This window comes from Haliotis rufescens, unplaced genomic scaffold (genome assembly GCF_023055435.1).
Source record: "Haliotis rufescens isolate VD_foot unplaced genomic scaffold, xgHalRufe1.0.p SCAF_8, whole genome shotgun sequence".
Lineage (NCBI taxonomy): Eukaryota > Metazoa > Mollusca > Gastropoda > Lepetellida > Haliotidae > Haliotis > Haliotis rufescens.
Genome location: NW_025964372.1, coordinates 42,012,381 through 42,029,462, shown reverse-complemented (window position 1 = coordinate 42,029,462; position 17,082 = coordinate 42,012,381). Strand labels below are relative to the sequence as shown.

The 17,082-nt window shown below is 44.0% G+C and overlaps 1 protein-coding gene across 1 annotated transcript; it reads left to right on the top strand.

Annotated features, from left to right (window-relative positions):
- The first annotated feature begins 567 nt into the window (after positions 1 to 567).
- Positions 568 to 13,312, top strand: LOC124114964. The gene is made up of 8 exons (XM_046475728.2): positions 568 to 631; positions 4,522 to 4,836; positions 5,443 to 5,805; positions 6,473 to 6,565; positions 7,572 to 7,883; positions 8,563 to 8,910; positions 10,384 to 10,476; positions 11,434 to 13,312. The coding sequence occupies exons 1-8, from the start codon at positions 580 to 582 to the stop codon at positions 11,775 to 11,777; spliced, it is 1,920 nt and encodes a 639-aa protein (XP_046331684.2). The 5' UTR covers positions 568 to 579; the 3' UTR covers positions 11,778 to 13,312.
- Positions 13,313 to 17,082: the final 3,770 nt, after the last annotated feature.

Here is a 17,082-nt window from a genome sequence, read left to right as displayed (position 1 = left end):
GGAGAGAGAGGGAGAGAGAGAGAGAAAGAGAGAGGGGAGAGAGGCTGGAGAGGAGAGAGCGAGATGGGGAAGAGAGAGGGGAGAGAGAGAAAGAGAGAGGGGAGAGAGGCTGGAGAGGAGAGAGCGAGATGGGGAAAAGAGAGAGAGAGGGAGAGACAGAGAGAGAGAGAGAGGGAGGGAGGGAGGGAGGAGAGAGAGATAGAGAGAGAGGGAGGAGATGAGAGCGAGAGGGGGAAGAAAGAGAGAGGGAGAGAGAGAGAAGAAAGAGAAAGAGGGGGAGAGAGGGGGAGAGAGAGAGGAGAGAGAGGGGAGAGAGGCTGGAGAGGAGAGAGCGAGATGGGGAAGAGAGAGGGGAGAGAGAGAAAGAGAGAGGGAGAGAGGCTGGAGAGGAGAGAGCGAGATGGGGAAAAGAGAGAGAGAGGGAGAGACAGAGAGAGAGAGAGAGCGAGAGAGAGAGAGAGAGAGAGAGAGAGAGAGAGAGAGAGAGAGAGAGAACACTAAGGGACATAGAAACAGGAAATAAATAGTAAAGTATAAATAGGTTTGTGGGGAACCCCATGCCAGTATGTTTCATCCAGTATGGGTGTCAGCGGGCTCCTAACTGTCGCTCTGCATGTTCTCGTGTTTAGAGGTAAGTGTTTGTAATTTTCTTTAATATTCAAACCGGAAGATAATCATTTCATAAGTATCAATCGTTGAAAGGATTATCTTTTCATTTGATTAAATATTGTGGTTCAAAAATAGTGTCAACTCCCCAGAAAGACAGGTAAAATAATGTCAACTCTCCCTACCTAATATTGGCTTTCTATTGTGTAAGATATACTCTATAAGTAGACAAAATAATGAGGCTGTTATATAATTATTAACACGTTATAATATAAAAAATATTTACCAAATAGTTACCCTGCAAAGTCCTGCACTGGTCTTCTATCACTGCCCCCCACGTAAGACGTATATAATCCATGTTCGGGGCCTCATGTTTGTTCAGGTTCATTTATACGATCATATCAGTACAAGTAAACTTGGGGAAATTGCTTCGCATCAAGATATAGTTTTATTGGAAGTGCTTTTATTGACATATGTATTGATTATTTCCATGTTCACTGTAAAACATGCTTTTATACGTACTTTACAACTGTCCATTGTCTGTGTACATGCATGTTTATATATCATTTTCTCTATGTCATTGTGGTGACTTCAGACTATTAGTCTAGTCTCTTGTTATTGTCGGGTATAAAGACGCTATCTCTGATAACAGACACAGCAGTGCAGACTGTTTAATTATTTATATAATTGTGAACACCCGATGTCATCACTGATTTTCAGTAATCCTTCTACATGTAACAGTCATCACCAACCTGCCTCTTTACGCCAAATGGAATCTGTTTCGGCAGATAATCGAGACTGGTTATTTTCTGGTGTTCACGTCTTATATTTAAATGTGTAACTTATTTACATATGAATAATTACAGCACGTATAGATTATGATCTGATTTATTACATGAGATCGCAATAAATGCTTCACTAATGGGATAAAAACTACCGATTTAGACATATTTGCCTCCATAGCATTGCGCTATCGCGTGTTTCCTGTGATAAATACAAATGAGTAACCTTGACCTTGACCTACTCAAAGGGAGTTTCCTCCTTCAGTCAATGGGTTGACAGTGGCCCACATTGTTTATCACAGATATTGAATGGCATCCCACTGAGTGATCGTAATTCAATACTCGTTATGTGTGTATGTGTGTATATGTGTGTGTATGTGTGTATGTGTCTACGTGTGTGTGTGTGTACAGTATGTGTGTGTATGTGTGTGTATGTTTCTATTTGTGTGTATGTGTGCGTGTGTGTCTACGTGTGTGTATGTGTGTGTATGTGTGCGTGTGTCTACGTGTGTGTATGTGTGAGTATGTGTCTACGTGTGTGTATGTGTGCGTGTGTGTCTACGTGTGTGTATGTGTGTGTATGTGTGTGTATGTGTGTATATGTGTGTGTGTATGTGTGTATATGTGTGTGTATGTTTGTGTATGCGTCTACGTGTCTGTTTATCTCTGTGCGTGTGTGTATGTCTGTGGGTGTGTCTATTTTTGTATGTGTGTGTATGTGTGTGTATGTATGTGTGTGTATGTGTGTGTGTGTGTGTGCGGGTGTATGGTCGCGTGGGTAGGTGTTAAAATATATGTGTTGCATCATGTTTTAAAACACATTGTTACCTGGACATGCGGTATGTCCTGTCAAAAAGGCGTTGTGAAGGATGGCGGTTTAAAAGGTGTTGAGATAAATAACTTGTGAGACCCCCGCCTCTACTGTCTCCTTTCCTTAATCTTGCAATGACTAAGTAGCTCTACCTAGAACAGTGTGTGAGGGTAGACATGTGTGGCGAGATTTTGTAGTGAACTTATAACGAAAACACAGAAACCGTGAAGTAACCGACATAGATTAACACTTAGGATGCACACTGCCACTTCCTATACAGTCACGTTCAGTTACGGTGGGTCATATCATTCGCCGTACGCCACCGTCATTCACCGTCAGGCACAGTCAAACATCGTCAGGCACAGTCCAACATCGTCAGGCACAGTCCAACATCGTCAGGCACAGTCAAACATCGTCAGGCACAGTCAAACGTCGTCAGGCACAGTCAAACGTCGTCAGGCACAGTCAAACATCGTCAAGCACAGTCAAACGTCGTCAAGCACAGTCAAACGTCGTCAGGCACAGTCAAACATCGTCAGGCACAGTCAAACATCGTCAGGCACAGTCAAACATCGTCAAGCACAGTCAAACGTCGTCAGGCACAGTCAAACATCGTCAGGCACAGTCAAACATCGTCAGGCACAGTCAAACATCGTCAGGCACAGTAAAACATCGTCAGGCACAGTCAAACATCGTCAGGCACAGTCATGAAATCACGGTCAGTTACGGTGGGTCATATTCAGTCCAGGTTGTCCACAGTCAACCATCGTCATCACTGTCAGTCATATTCAGTCCAGGTTGTCCACAGTCAACCACCGTCAGCACTGTCAGTCATATTCAGTCAAGGTTGTCCACAGTCAACCACCGTCACCACCGTCAGTCATATTCAGTCCAGGTTGTCCACAGTCAACCACCGCCAGCACTGTCAGTCATATTTAGTCAAGGTTGTCTACAGTCAACCACCGTCATCACTGTCAGTCATATTCAGTCCAGGTTGTCCACAGTAAGCCACCGTCATTTACCGTTAGGCACAGTCAACCACCGCTAGCACTGTCAGTCATATTCAGTCCAGGTTGTCCACAGTCAACCACCGTCAGCACTGTCAGTCATATTCAGTCCAGGTTGTCCACAGTCAACCACCGTCAGCACTGTCAGTCATATTCAGTCAAGGTTGTCCACAGTAAGCCATCGTCAACACTGTCAGTCATATTCAGTCCAGGTTATCCACAGTCAACCACCGCCAGCACTGTCAGTCATATTCAGTCCAGGTTGTCTACAGTCAACCACCGTCATCACTGTCAGTCATATTCAGTCCAGGTTGTCCACAGTCAGCCACCGTCAGCACTGTGGGTCATATTCAGTCCAGGTTGTCCACAGTAAGCCATCGTCAGCACTGTCAGTCATATTCAGTCAAGGTTGTCCACAGTCAACCACCGTCAGCACTGTCAGTCATATTCAGTCAAGGTTGTCCACAGTCAACCACCGTCAGCACTGTCAGTCATATTCAATCCAGGTTGTCCACAGTAAGCCACCATCAATCACGGTAAGTTTCAGTCGGTCATGGTCAGTCATTGTCAGTTACAATCAGTCAACTTACGAACGTCACAACAGCAATCAGTCATTGCAAGTCACGGTCAGTTACCGCAAGTCACGGCCAGTCACAAGCAGTCATTGTCAGTCTGAGTAACGTTGTACATAGCTGGGGAAGATGCGTGAAGAGTTAAACAACAATTATTTGCTGTCCGACGAGAATTAAGCACTTGTAATAATTAGCATTCATCTTTCAATAATGTTCATATAGAAATTATATTCATCGCGGGGGGAAGGGTGGCCCAGTTGTCAAATCCCGGTTCGCCCCGATTATGTTTCTAGGTTTGTCAGCACCATACCCGTCCTCGTGGGTTTCACCGAAGTGGTAAACGTCTGAGACCTGCATCACTTCGGGCTTTCCACCCACATTAAACTCACACGCCGCGATATAACTGGAATACTATTAAAAGCGGCATTAAACCCAACTCACTCACTCTATCCGAAGTATGAGCAGGAAGCCAGATGACGTCATTCATGACCGTCGTGTTATGTATTAATGCGCCATTGCGATCATGAGAACAGACAAACTGTGTATCGATTCGATGCTTATGTGGTGCGAATTTAGGTGTGTAAGATACAGATTATTACACTCGTGCCTATCGTATACAACCGTTACAAAACGTATCTAACGCAAAACGGCTCGTAAAATAAATGATATCTGACAGATAATCTTGTTGAAATATTTATATCTCATTCAACATCAAATCAGGATACTAATTTCTACTGTTGTAGGCGCTGCACCATGGGTAACCAAATGCATAGATCGCCTTGAAGATAAGGTCATCTTCAACTGCCCTGCAGATCACGTGATCTACCAGCCTACGATTTTGCTTGGATCCAGTGCAGATGGCAGGTGCAGGTTCCAAGATGGCGACTGTACAGGTCAAACGCTGGAGCTCCACAAGGAGAGAGCAGCATGCTTCTGGCAAAAGTGGTGTAAACTTCGTTGGAGAAGTGACCAGCCCATAACGCACCCAGTCAACGCCAGCTGCAGGAATGTCAGGCCAACATACGTCATGTACGATAACCCTACGTGTATTCGGTCAGGTAGGACCATCCCACCTGTATTCAGTCAGTTATGTCCATCCTACTGTATTGAGTCAGGTATCAACACGCTTCGTGTATTCGTTTGTTTGTTTGTTGTTTAACGCCGCACTCAACAATATTCCAGCTATATGACGGCGATCTGTGAATAATCGAGTCTGCACCAGACAATCCAGTGATTGACATCATGAGTATCGATCCACCCAATTTGGATATGACATGCATCAACCAAGTCAGCGAGCCTGACCACCCGATCCCGTAAGTCGCCTTTTTCGACAAGCATAGACGCCTTTTACGGCAAGCATGGGTTGCTGAAGACTATTCTACCTCGGATCTTCACGGGTCTCGTGTATTCAGTCAGGTATGACAACACTAGGTGTATTCATTCAGGTATGACAACACTAGGTGTATTCAGTCAGGTATGACAACACTAGGTGTATTCATTCAGGTATGACAACACTAGGTGTTTCATTCACCTTACGTGTATATCAGAAATAATAATATGTGTACTCCGAGATGTAAGCAATATTAAGTGACAAACGAATTTGAACATAATAATACATACTGTTTTAAAATATAACATACATTGTTCTACTGGATCGTTTTCAGATGAGATCCTTGATATCTGTTCCCGTGATTCACAGCTGTCACGCATCACCAAGGGCGTCATTCGCAGCAGCCCCAGTTACCCGGACAACTATGCCGACATACTGACGTCATGCAGGCAGGAGCTGAATTTCCGGCCTGGCCATACCTTGGTCATCACTGTGGACGACCTTGACACAAACGGTCATCGTCAGGATCATCTAATGATCTCGAGTAGGGCTGGATCAAGGGATAAAGTGTTGTTTTACAAGCGCTCCTTGAAGTCGAAGGAGGAAAACTTCCTCATACAAGGGGAAAGCGTCACTGTCACCTTCAACATTTCAGCCGGTGCGCGGGCAGGACGTGGCTTCATACTCCGATTCGAATGTAAGTCCACAACTACTGCATAATGACCATTTGTAAGGTCATATTGTCTGTACCGAGGAGCTCCTGGCCTGAATATATTTATTAAGGAGTCATAACACTTTCCGCATATTCCATAAGGAAGACATTCGCTTTAAAGATAGTCATCGAGTCATGCTAAAGGGCTGGAAGACGTAACGTCACACGTGGCCCAAATATGCCACAGTGCAAGTCTCTTTCTGCACACCTCAAGAACACAATCATGTTTGAAAGTCACCAGTACGCTATTTGATCCCAACGTAAAATAAATAAATGCATTCAAGAAAACGTTTTAGTGCCGCGTTGTTGTAACGCAGACCCGTCCCCCAATGATACTACAACTTGATGACTACCTTTAATGTTATTTCAGAAAAATGATACGGGCGTATTTTACCACTTCGTTTACGAATTATTTATAAATTTCAACACTACGAAATGGGTGGCCCAGTCGTCTAAGGCGCCGCGGTTCGTTCAGCAGAAATGTGTCTTTTAAGCTTGCCAGAAACCTATAGCTGTAGGTTAGAATCCCAGAATATGGTTTTATATTTGTAGGCATCATTCCTGAAAATGCTTACACGCTGTATATGTATAACATATTACAGAAATACTGTCCTAAAGGGCGTTAAACTAAATTCATTGACTCGTACAACAGATATGAAAGACGCAAGCACCCAACGAACAATCAAGGACCTCGTACAGACACCTTCCGTGAAAAACTCCCAGGCTACAAACACTGCCGCCACTGGTGAGTCTAGATAATATCCTTCAGGGCCCACTGTTTGTAAGGGGCCGATTTAAACTGATGAGACTGGTCGGAATGCTTGATGGGCACTGTTGTAAGACACGTCCATTTTTCTCGGATGTTTTTTTCAGAACTTATTACATGGCCAGCTACATGTAGAACGGTTTTGTATGTGGAAAATTGAAAATAAGTCTTCTATAAGTTTCTGTAACAAGTTATTAAAAAAAAATTACTTTGCATGATATTCATGTTTTACGAGTGTACCTCATCTTCTTTACAAACTTTTCAATACAAGATGGTTGGTTTGTTGTTTAACGCCGCACTCAGCAATATTCGAGCTATATGACGGCGGTCTGTAAATAATCGAGTCTGGACCAGACAATCCAGTGATTAATATCATGGGCATGGATCCACGCAATTCAGATCGATGAAAGGCATCAACCAAGTCAGCGAGCCTGACCACCCGATCCCGTTAGTCGCCTTTTACGACAAGCACAGTCACCTTTTACGGCAAGCATGGCTTGCTAAAGACCTATTCTATCCCGGAATCTTCACAGGTCTTTCAATACAAGAGGGTAATGCATATATACTGCTCAGAAGACGTTAAAGAACATCATTTGCTTATAGACCCGTGAAGATCTGAGGTAGAATAGGTCTTCAGCCACCCATGCTTGTCGTTTGAGGCGCCTAACGGGAGCGGCTGGTCAGGCTCACTGACTTGGTTGATGCATGTCATCGTGTCCCAATTGCGTGGATCGATGCTCATGATGTCAATCACTGGATTGTCTGGTCCAGCCTCGATTATTTACGGACTCCCGACACAAAGCTGGAATATTGCTGAGTGCGGCGTTAAACAACAAACAGATATTTGCTGATAGTTAAGCTGTCATGACATTTCTATATTGAGTAATATATTTTGCAAAAAAATTTAAAAACAAATGTTTCTTATCCGTCTTTGTTAAGGTGATATTTTTTATTAACTAAAACAAATGCTTCATTCAATTCACAGTGAAAGGCTCTGTTGACAAATGCATCGTCAGCAGGAAAGATTCCATGAGTATCGTGTGCCCTTCCGGTCACGTGGTATTCAAACCTGAATTGGTAGGTGGCGTAAGCAATGGCGGAAAATGCATGTCTGTTCCTGGAGACTGCCAAGGCCTAACTCACACTCTCGTTACACAGCGGAATAGATGCTTTTGGAAGAACTCGTGTGACTTCAGCTGGACGAGAGGAGTTCCTTTGACCATGACGAGCACGTTGAACTGTTTGGCCCAGGTTCCTAAATACATCTCTGTGAAAGGTTACCAGTGTAAACCCAAGGGTGCGTGATATACCTGTACATATTTACTTGAATAATTAGAATAACCAATTATTATCGTTTTCAAAATATGAAACATAAAACTTCATTCGGTTTTATCTGGAGGACTGGTAAGAAACATATGTGCAGAATTATAGTGGTAACACCACCGATAAGCCAAATGGTCACCGTGTTGGAATCGAACCGGGTGTTCTGCGTGACAGGCGAACGCTATACCAATGGCAGTACTGTTCCACTTTCAAGTACACAATGGAGCGTTATTTTGTATCGAATGAGTCAGTCGGTATCGTTTTGCGCCGCTTTTAGCAATAATCTTACACTAACACCAGGATGAGCGCGCCTATGTGAGGAATCGAACCCCGTCTTCGCCATGAGGGGCGGTCGGGTAGCCTAGTGGTTAAAGCGTTCGCTCGTCACGCCGAAGACCCGGGTTCGATTCCCGACATTGGTACAATGTGCGAAGCCCATTTCTGGTGTCCCCCGCCGTGATATCGCTGGAATTTTGCTAAAAGCGGCGTAAAACCTTACTCACTCACTCTTTATTTTGTTTTTTTTCACTCACTCACTCACTCACTTCGCCATGATATCGAACGGTTTAGCTGCCTGGATACCCCGTCAATGTGTCGTGTGTGTATTGAAGATAGTGATATAAGGGTATAATATGTGTTTCTCTGAATTTCAGATTCTGTTTTCGACATGTGTGACCGAACCACACTTTTGATCAACGCCACAGCTGGTATCATACGGAGTCACTCGAACTACCCATGGCATTATTCTGCAGTGGAGACAACCTGTCGTAAATATATCCCAGTCCACAAGACATATGGTTTACGTATATACACTGACGAAATCGACCTTGACCCTGACACAAGACAGGATAATCTCCGGTTCTTCAACGCCAAGGGCGAGATGAAGAAGGTGATAGGGAGCCAGAATGTGGACATCACCGCCAAGGACGGATGTATCATGCTGCAGTTTCACGTCTCCAAGAGGTCTAAGGGAGGCAAAGGTTTCATACTAAAGTTTGAAAGTAAGAGCCAGCAGGTAGCCATGAAGGTGTCGTGAAGGCGAATTGGGGATTAACGTCGCCTTCTTACTTACTTACTTACTTACTTTGGAGATTTAACGTGCGCTTTCCGACTGATGCGTATTTCGCACACGGGCCCGGCCAGGCCATTTAATGTGTTTCCGAAAGGGGCGAAAGTGGTCTGTGCAACCCAAGAGGGGGCTTTAGGGGTTGATAATATAGGATTTGGGAATTTTGAGATTTGGCATAGATGACGTCGCCTTCAAGATTATCGCACTGATATAGCGACGCGTATGTGTATGTATGTGTGTCTGTGTATGTTTGTGTGCGTGTATTCGTGCATGTGTGTGTGCGTGTGTGTGTGTGTGCGTGTTCGTGTGTGTATATGTGCGTGCGTGCGTGCGTGCGTGTATTCGTGCATGTGTGCGTGTGTCTGTGTATGTTTGTGTGCGTGTATTCGTGCATGTGTGTGTGCGTGTTTGTGCGTGCGTGTGTGTGTTTGTGCGTGTGTGTGCGCATGTGTGCGTGCGTGCGTGTGTGTGTGTGTGTGTGCGTGCGTGCGTGTGTGTGCGTTTGCGTGCGTGCGTGCGTGCGTGCGTGGGTGCGTCTGTCTGTCTGTCTGCTTGTACTATTTCGGGCGAAAGCCAGATTTATCGTTCAAGCCCTCTGAGATACCAAGCCAGAGTTAAACACCATAATCTGACTCCGAGCAGACCAGCCCTTGTTTTACCCCTTAATGCCGAGCGCCAGACAGGGTATCAAGTTCCATTTTTTACGGTCGTTCTTCCGCTCTCTGTGCTGAGGTTTTATAGTGCTAGCACTGTAAACCTGTTACCGTTTAACACCAAATTCCGCAGCATAGCGTTCGTAGAACATGACGTCCTTAATTAATGACATGCTATCCGGAGCTTAATATCAATAAATAAGGAAAACATATTGATGCAAAGATAAAAGCAAACGGAACAGTTTAAACGGTTATTAAAGGTTCACGATTACCGCCAGACTGTCGTGTGTCATGTGATAGTCACGTGCACGAATCTAGGTCCAATATGGTTTCCTGACATTGCTGTTTGAGGTCTTGTTTGAGACGAGACACGAGACGCATTGTGATGGAGAGGGGGTTACGTGATTTTTGTTTGTTGTTTAACGCCGCACTCAGCAATAGTCCAGCTATATGACGGCGGTCTGTGAATAATCGAATCTGGACCAGACAATCCAGTGATTAATATCATGAGCATCGATCCACGCAATTGGGATCGATGACATGTATCAACTAAGTCAGCGAGCCTGACCACCCGATCCCGTTAGTCGCCTCTTACGACGAGCATAGTCGCCTTTTACGGCAAGCATGGGTTGCTGAAGACCTATTCTACCCCGGATCTCCAGGGGTTACGTAAGTACGGTGAGTGGAAGGTCCTTCTTCAAGATATACCCCGGGTGTGATTCGTCGTACATGATGTTCCTGTTTACTTGCAGCTGCAGTGAAGTCTAGTGGAAGCACGAGGATGTTGCCGTCACAAACCTGCGAGGATATGATGAAACTGAGTAAACATCACCGCAATACTGGAGGTGAGTGAGTGAGTGAGTGATCGATCCACACGCAGGCCAGACAACGAATGGGACTTCTCCCAGGAAGCGCTGCCTAGTCGAAACCACCCAGAACATTTTGGAGAATGTGGTGAAGACTCCCCAACACTGCAGCCTTCTGTATTACCAAGATTGTCAGAAGGGCTGTATTCAAGGCAGTAAACCCGGGTACTCTCCCAATGTCAGTCAACAGATCGGGAGGTACCATACCAAAGGCACCGAGAACAATGGGGAGTCGGACAACTTGGTACTTGGGATGCAAGCATGACATTTCGAAAGCGAGGTCCGCATATTTGCCATGTTTTTCCTCAATCTTGTCAATGTCAAAGGGGACAGAAAATTCAATGATATAAAGATTTCATTGGATTTATCAAAAAGGACAAGATCAGGTTTGTTGGCCTGGATACGTCTGAGGCTGTAAATGGGCCTATTCCAAAGAATTTTGTATATCATTTTCCATGACGCCCTCCACATATTCCGGGTCGTACCATGGGTGGACCTCTGGGTCAAAACCACAAGCATGGCGAAGACGGTAATAGAATAATCGAGCTACACCATCAGGTCGTTTAAGATAATGTGTTTGTGCTACAGCTGGGCATCCGCTGACAATGTGTTGGACAGTCTCATTAAATTCATTACATAATCTACATTCATATTTACATTTTGATGCAAAATCACACATTGTCGGTTTCGAGTGGGAAGTGACTAGTCCTGAGGAGCGAACAGAAAGCCTTGTTTCACTTTTCAGGCCAGCCGACTTCATCCAAGCGAATAACTCTGCAGGGTTGCTGACCTTCTCTACAAACTGTACATAAACTCGATGCAGTGGTCGTTCAAAAATCCTCTCCTATTATTATTATCATTATTATTGTTGTTATTGTTGTTGTTTTCAGATTTCATAGTTGCTCACTGACGTAATAGCCACATTTGATCTTTCAGTCAAGCTTCCTAGGGGACGAGGGGCGGCACGTTGCTCTGACATGGCTGGGGGGAGGAGTCGGTGTAAGAAGAAGATTAGAGGAAGCAGGAAAGGCAAAAAGGGCATGTCTGTTGGCAAGTCAACGGCGAGGAAATCTGGAGCAAACTGGCAGAATACGGAGGGTAAAAAGACCAGAAGAGGGCGTCGCAACAGACGAGGGCGGGATAAGAAGAGAAGGAACAGACGAAAAAATAAGAGAGGAAGGAAGAGGAAGAGCAAATCGAGAAGAAGACGACGACGGCCTCATGTCCATCGAACGTCTGTCGATGGAACGTGGAATGCAATAGATAGCTATGCCTCGTGAACATGTACTGTTATCATAGTTTACAAGGATGTGTTCGATGTGTCAACAGTGCTGTCAAATCATTTCAACCCACGTGTGTTCAGTGTGTCATAGGTGTTGTTAATTATTTCAGAACATATGTGTTCAATGTTGCATCGTGTTGTCAACTCATTGCAAACCACAAGATGTTCACTATTTCAAAGGTGTTGCCAATTAATGGTAACCGCATCTGTTCAGAGCTTCAATTGTGTAGTCAATTCATTGCAAACCACAAGATGTTCACTTTTTCAAAGGTGCTGCCAATTAATGGTAACCGCATCTGTTCAGAGCTTCAATTGTGTAGTCAATTCATTGCAAACCACAAGATGTTCACTTTTTCAAAGGTGCTGCCAATTAATGGTTACCGCATCTGTTCAGAGCTTCAATTGTGTAGTCAATTCAGTGCAAACCACAAGATGTTCACTATTTCAATAGTGTCGTCAATGTTTCAATTACCAAACAATTCATCGGCCATCGTGACAAGTTTTTAAGCGTTCAGTTGATTCATGAAGGGGAAATGACCTTAAGATATCCAACGCATAGAGAATCTCACAGTCTTCTGACATCAAATGTGTATCATATGATACACTCCGAGATGAGATCAGCCATTCAGGTCTTAAACGCTTCGTGTATATTGTAGCTTCGTAAGAAAGAGAGTTTGATTTTATTTATAATCAAATATTCTTCATCAGTCTTAATGTTAAAAATCAATGTATTACGTTAGAGACCACGTGTGGTCTTCATCACCATCTTCAAATCATAAAGGCAGATCCCCGCGCAAAAGAATATCAAAATGCACCTCTTTGATAAAATAATAATAATTCGCATTTGCCTGCTTATCTAGTCTATGTTATGGCACGATATCAACGAAAAATTACTAACTTACTATTTTTATTTAAGTACGAGTGGACATAAATTTAAATCTAAAGTATGAGCGAAATATAATTTATTTTACAAATGGTAAATTTGTCAGTGGGTGAATCGGTTTCGGAAACACTGCCAGTCTGGTGATATGGCGAAGTCGTATAGGACGTCACTGACGAAGGTGTTACATGTCGCTGTGTTACATGTATGACGTCATAGATATTGATCCTATTTTGCTTCGCATTCAAATTTATCCGCACAAGCCAAATTGTGTTCAGTATTGCTACTGTTATGTCGTCTCGTTGTTGGAATGAAATGAATGAAAGATTTTTTAGTAAATGGTTGACACAAATGCATTTATCCGGTAATCGGACACCTGGTGTTCTGTTCACAATAGCAAAGATTTGTTAATCCGTAAACTCGTTTATCTGGACTCTTTGACGGGAAACCATACGGATTAACGAGGTTTCATTATGTATGAAAAATGTGTGTGTGTGTGTTTCTGTCATGGTGCTGACTTCATTTGCTCGAAACATTCCGAAAATGTGACTTTTTTTACATTGTATTGTGTATTTATTCAATTGAATTTTTCTGCGCTACCTTTTTTCATTATTGTTCATGTTTCAATATGTTGAATAAAATGTTTAATTTTCGTACATTTCTTTTTCTTTAACAAATTATTCATTTTCTTTACCAATTATTACTTTCAGGCTCATACAATCATCCTCGGCGCACACATGATTGTGTCACAATAAAATAGTCTTTGTAATAGACAGAAGACACATAATCGCACATTACACAATCGAGGTACCGCTATAGTAACAATATAGGATGTCATGCTCTAGGTTCCTCTATCCCAGACAGGTCGTGGAGGGATCTGTCGGAAATTGCTATGTAGGCTTCAAAATGTGTGTGTAGCTCCAGTGAAGGATAAGAGGTGTCAGGTGTATACTCAAGTAGCATGTCACGTGTCAGGTGTATATTGAGGTAGCACATCACGTGTCAGGTGTATACTGAAGTAGCATGTCACGTGTCAGGTGTATACTGAAGTAGCACATCACGTGTCAGGTGTCTACTGAAGTAGCACGTCACGTGTCAGGTGTATACTGAAGTAGCACGTCACGTGTCAGGTGTATACTGAAGTAGCACGTCACGTGTCAGGTGTATACTGAAGTAGCACGTCACGTGTCAGGTGTATACTGAAGTAGCACGTCACGTGTCAGGTGTATACTGAAGTAGCACGTCATGTGGCATGTGTATACAGAAATAAGACGTCATGTGTCAGGTGTATACTGAAGTAGCACGTCATATGGCAGGTGTATACTGAAGTAGCATTTTATATGTCAGGTGTATACTGAAGTTGCACGTCACGTGTCAGGTGTATACTGAAGGAGGACGTCACGTGTCAGGTGTATACAGAAGTAGCACGTCATATGTCAGGTGTATACTGAAGTAGCATGTCATATGTCAGGTGTATACTGAAGTAGCACGTCACGTGTCAGGTGTATACTGGAGAAGGACGTCACGTGTCAGGTGTATACTGAAGTAGCAACGTCACGTGTCAGGTGTATACTGAAGTAGGACGTCACGTGTCAGGTGTATACTGAAGTAGCACGTCATGTGTCAGGTGTATACTGAAGGAGGACGTCATGTGTCAGGTGTATACTGAAGGGGGACGTCACGTGTCAGGTGTATACTGAAGGAGGACGTCACGTGCCAGGTGTACAACGAAGTAGCACGTCATCTGGCATGTGTATACAGAAATAAGACGTCATGTGTCAGGTGTATACTGAAGGAGGACGTCACGTGTCAGGTGTATACAGAAATAAGACGTCACGTGTCAGGTGTATACCGAAGTAGCACGTCATGTGGCATGTGTATACAGAAATAAGACGTCACGTGTCAGGTGTATACTGAAGTAGCACGTCATGTGGCAGGTGTATACAGAAATAAGACGTCACGTGTCAGGTGTATACCGAAGTAGCACGTCATGTGGCAGGTGTATACAGAAATAAGACGTCACGTGTCAGGTGTATACAGAAGTAGTACGTCACGTGTCAGGTGTATACCGAAGTAGCATGTCATATGTCAGGTGTATACTGAAGTAGCACATCACGTGTCAGGTGTATACTGAAGTAGCATGCCATATGTCAGGTGAATACTGAAGTAGCACGGAATATGTCAAGTGTATACTGAAGTAGCACGTCACGTGTCAGGTGTATACTGAAGTAGCATATCATATGTCACGGGAATACTGAAGTAGCACGGAATGTGTCAAGTGTATACTGAAGTAGCATGTCATATGTTAGGTGTATACTGAAGTAGGACATCACGTGCCAGGAGTATACTGAAGTAGCACATCACGTGTCAGATGTATACCGAAGTAGCCTGTCATATGTCAGGTTTATACTGAAGTAGCACGTCACGTGTCAAGTGTATACTGAAGTAGCTAGGAATGTGTCAAGTGTATACTGAAGTAGCATGTCATATGTTAGGTGTATACTGAAGTAGCACGTCACGTGTCAGGTGTATACCGAAGTAGCCTGCCATATGTCAGGTGAATACTGAAGTAGTACGGAATGTGTCAGGTGTATACTGAAGTAGCACGTCACGTGTCAGATGTATACTGAAGTAGGATGCCATATGTCAGGTTCATACTGAAGTAGTACGGAATGTGTCAGGTGTATACTGAAGTAGCACGTCACGTGTCAAGTGTATACTGAAGTAGCATGTCATATGTTAGGTGTATACTGAAGTAGCATGTCACGTGTCAGGTGTATACCGAAGTAGCCTGTCATATGTCAGGTGTATACTGAAGTAGCATGTCATATGTTAGGTTTATACTGAAGTAGCATGTCATATGTTAGGTGTATACTGAAGTAGCATGTCATATGTTAGGTGCACACTGAAGTAGGACATCACGTGCCAGGAATACACTGAAGTAGCACGTCACGTGTCAGGTGAATACTGAAGTAGCACGGAATGTGTCAAGTGTATACTGAAGTAGCACGGAATGTGTCAAGTGTATACTGAAGTAGCATGTCATATGTTAGGTGTATACTGAAGTAGGACATCACGTGCCAGGAGTATACTGAAGTAGCACATCACGTGTCAGGAGTATACTGAAGTAGGACGTCATGTGTCAGGTGTATACTGAAGTAGCACGGGATGTGTCAGGTGTATACTGAAGTAGCATGTCTTATGTAAGGTGAGTATTGAAGTAGGACATCACGTGTCAGGTGTATACTGAAGTAGCACGTTACGTGTCAGGTGTATACTGAAGTAGCACGGAATGTGTCAGGAGTATACTGAAGTAGCACGTTACGTGTCAGGTGAATACTGAAGTAGCACGTCACGCGTCAGGTGTATACTCAAATAGCACGTCACGTTTAAGGTGAATACTGAAGTAGCACGTCACGTGTCAGGTGTATACTGAAGTAGCACGTTACGTGTTAGGTGAATACTGAAGTAGCACGTCACGCGTCAGGTGTATACTGAAGTAGCACGTGGCGTGTCAGGTGTATACTGAAGTAGCACGTTACTTGTCAGGTGTATACTGAAGTAGCACGTCACGTGTCAGGTGAATACTGAAGTAGCACGTCACGTGTCAGGTGTATACTGAAGTAGCACGTTACGTGTCAAGTGAATACTGAAGTAGCACGTCACGTGTCAGGTGTATACTGAAGTAGGACGCCATGTGTCAGGTGTACACTGAAGTAGCACGTCACGTGTCAGGTGTATACTGTAGTAGGACGCCATGTGTCCGTTGTTTACTTAAGTAGCACGGAATGTGTCAGGTATATACTGAAGTAGGACGTCATTTGTCAGGTGTATACATAAGTAGCATGTCATGTGTCAGGTGTTACTGAAGTAGCACGCCATTTGCCAGTTTTATTAGCATCGATAAGCTGAAACACATGGTAGCTATACTAATCAAGTAGACTCTCTCTCTCTCTCTCTCTCTCTCTCTCTCTCTCTCTCTCTCTCTCTCTCGCTCCCTCTACCCCCTTTCTCTCTACCCCCTCTCTCTCTCTCGCTCTCTCTCTCGCTCTCTCTCTCTCTCTCCCTCTCTCGCTCTCTCTCTCTCTCTTCCTCCAGTCAAGGTAGACCGCTTCCGTGATCTGGTGATAGAGCGTCCGCCCGGAGAGCGGAAGGTTCGGGGTTCCATCCCCGGCCGCTTCATACCAAAAGACGTTAAAAGATGGTACTTGTTACCCTGGCATTAAGGGGCTAAAACAAGGACTGGTCGGCTCGAGGTCAGTATACTGTGTCTGTGTGGGGTATTCATGTCAAACTGCGGCATGGTTTCTCAGTGGGCTAGCACTATATATCGGCCTCAGTCCGGACTAGTACAAGGAGACACACACACACACAATAAAATAAAATACACTGCCATACACTGTCGCTATATACGTGCAATAGT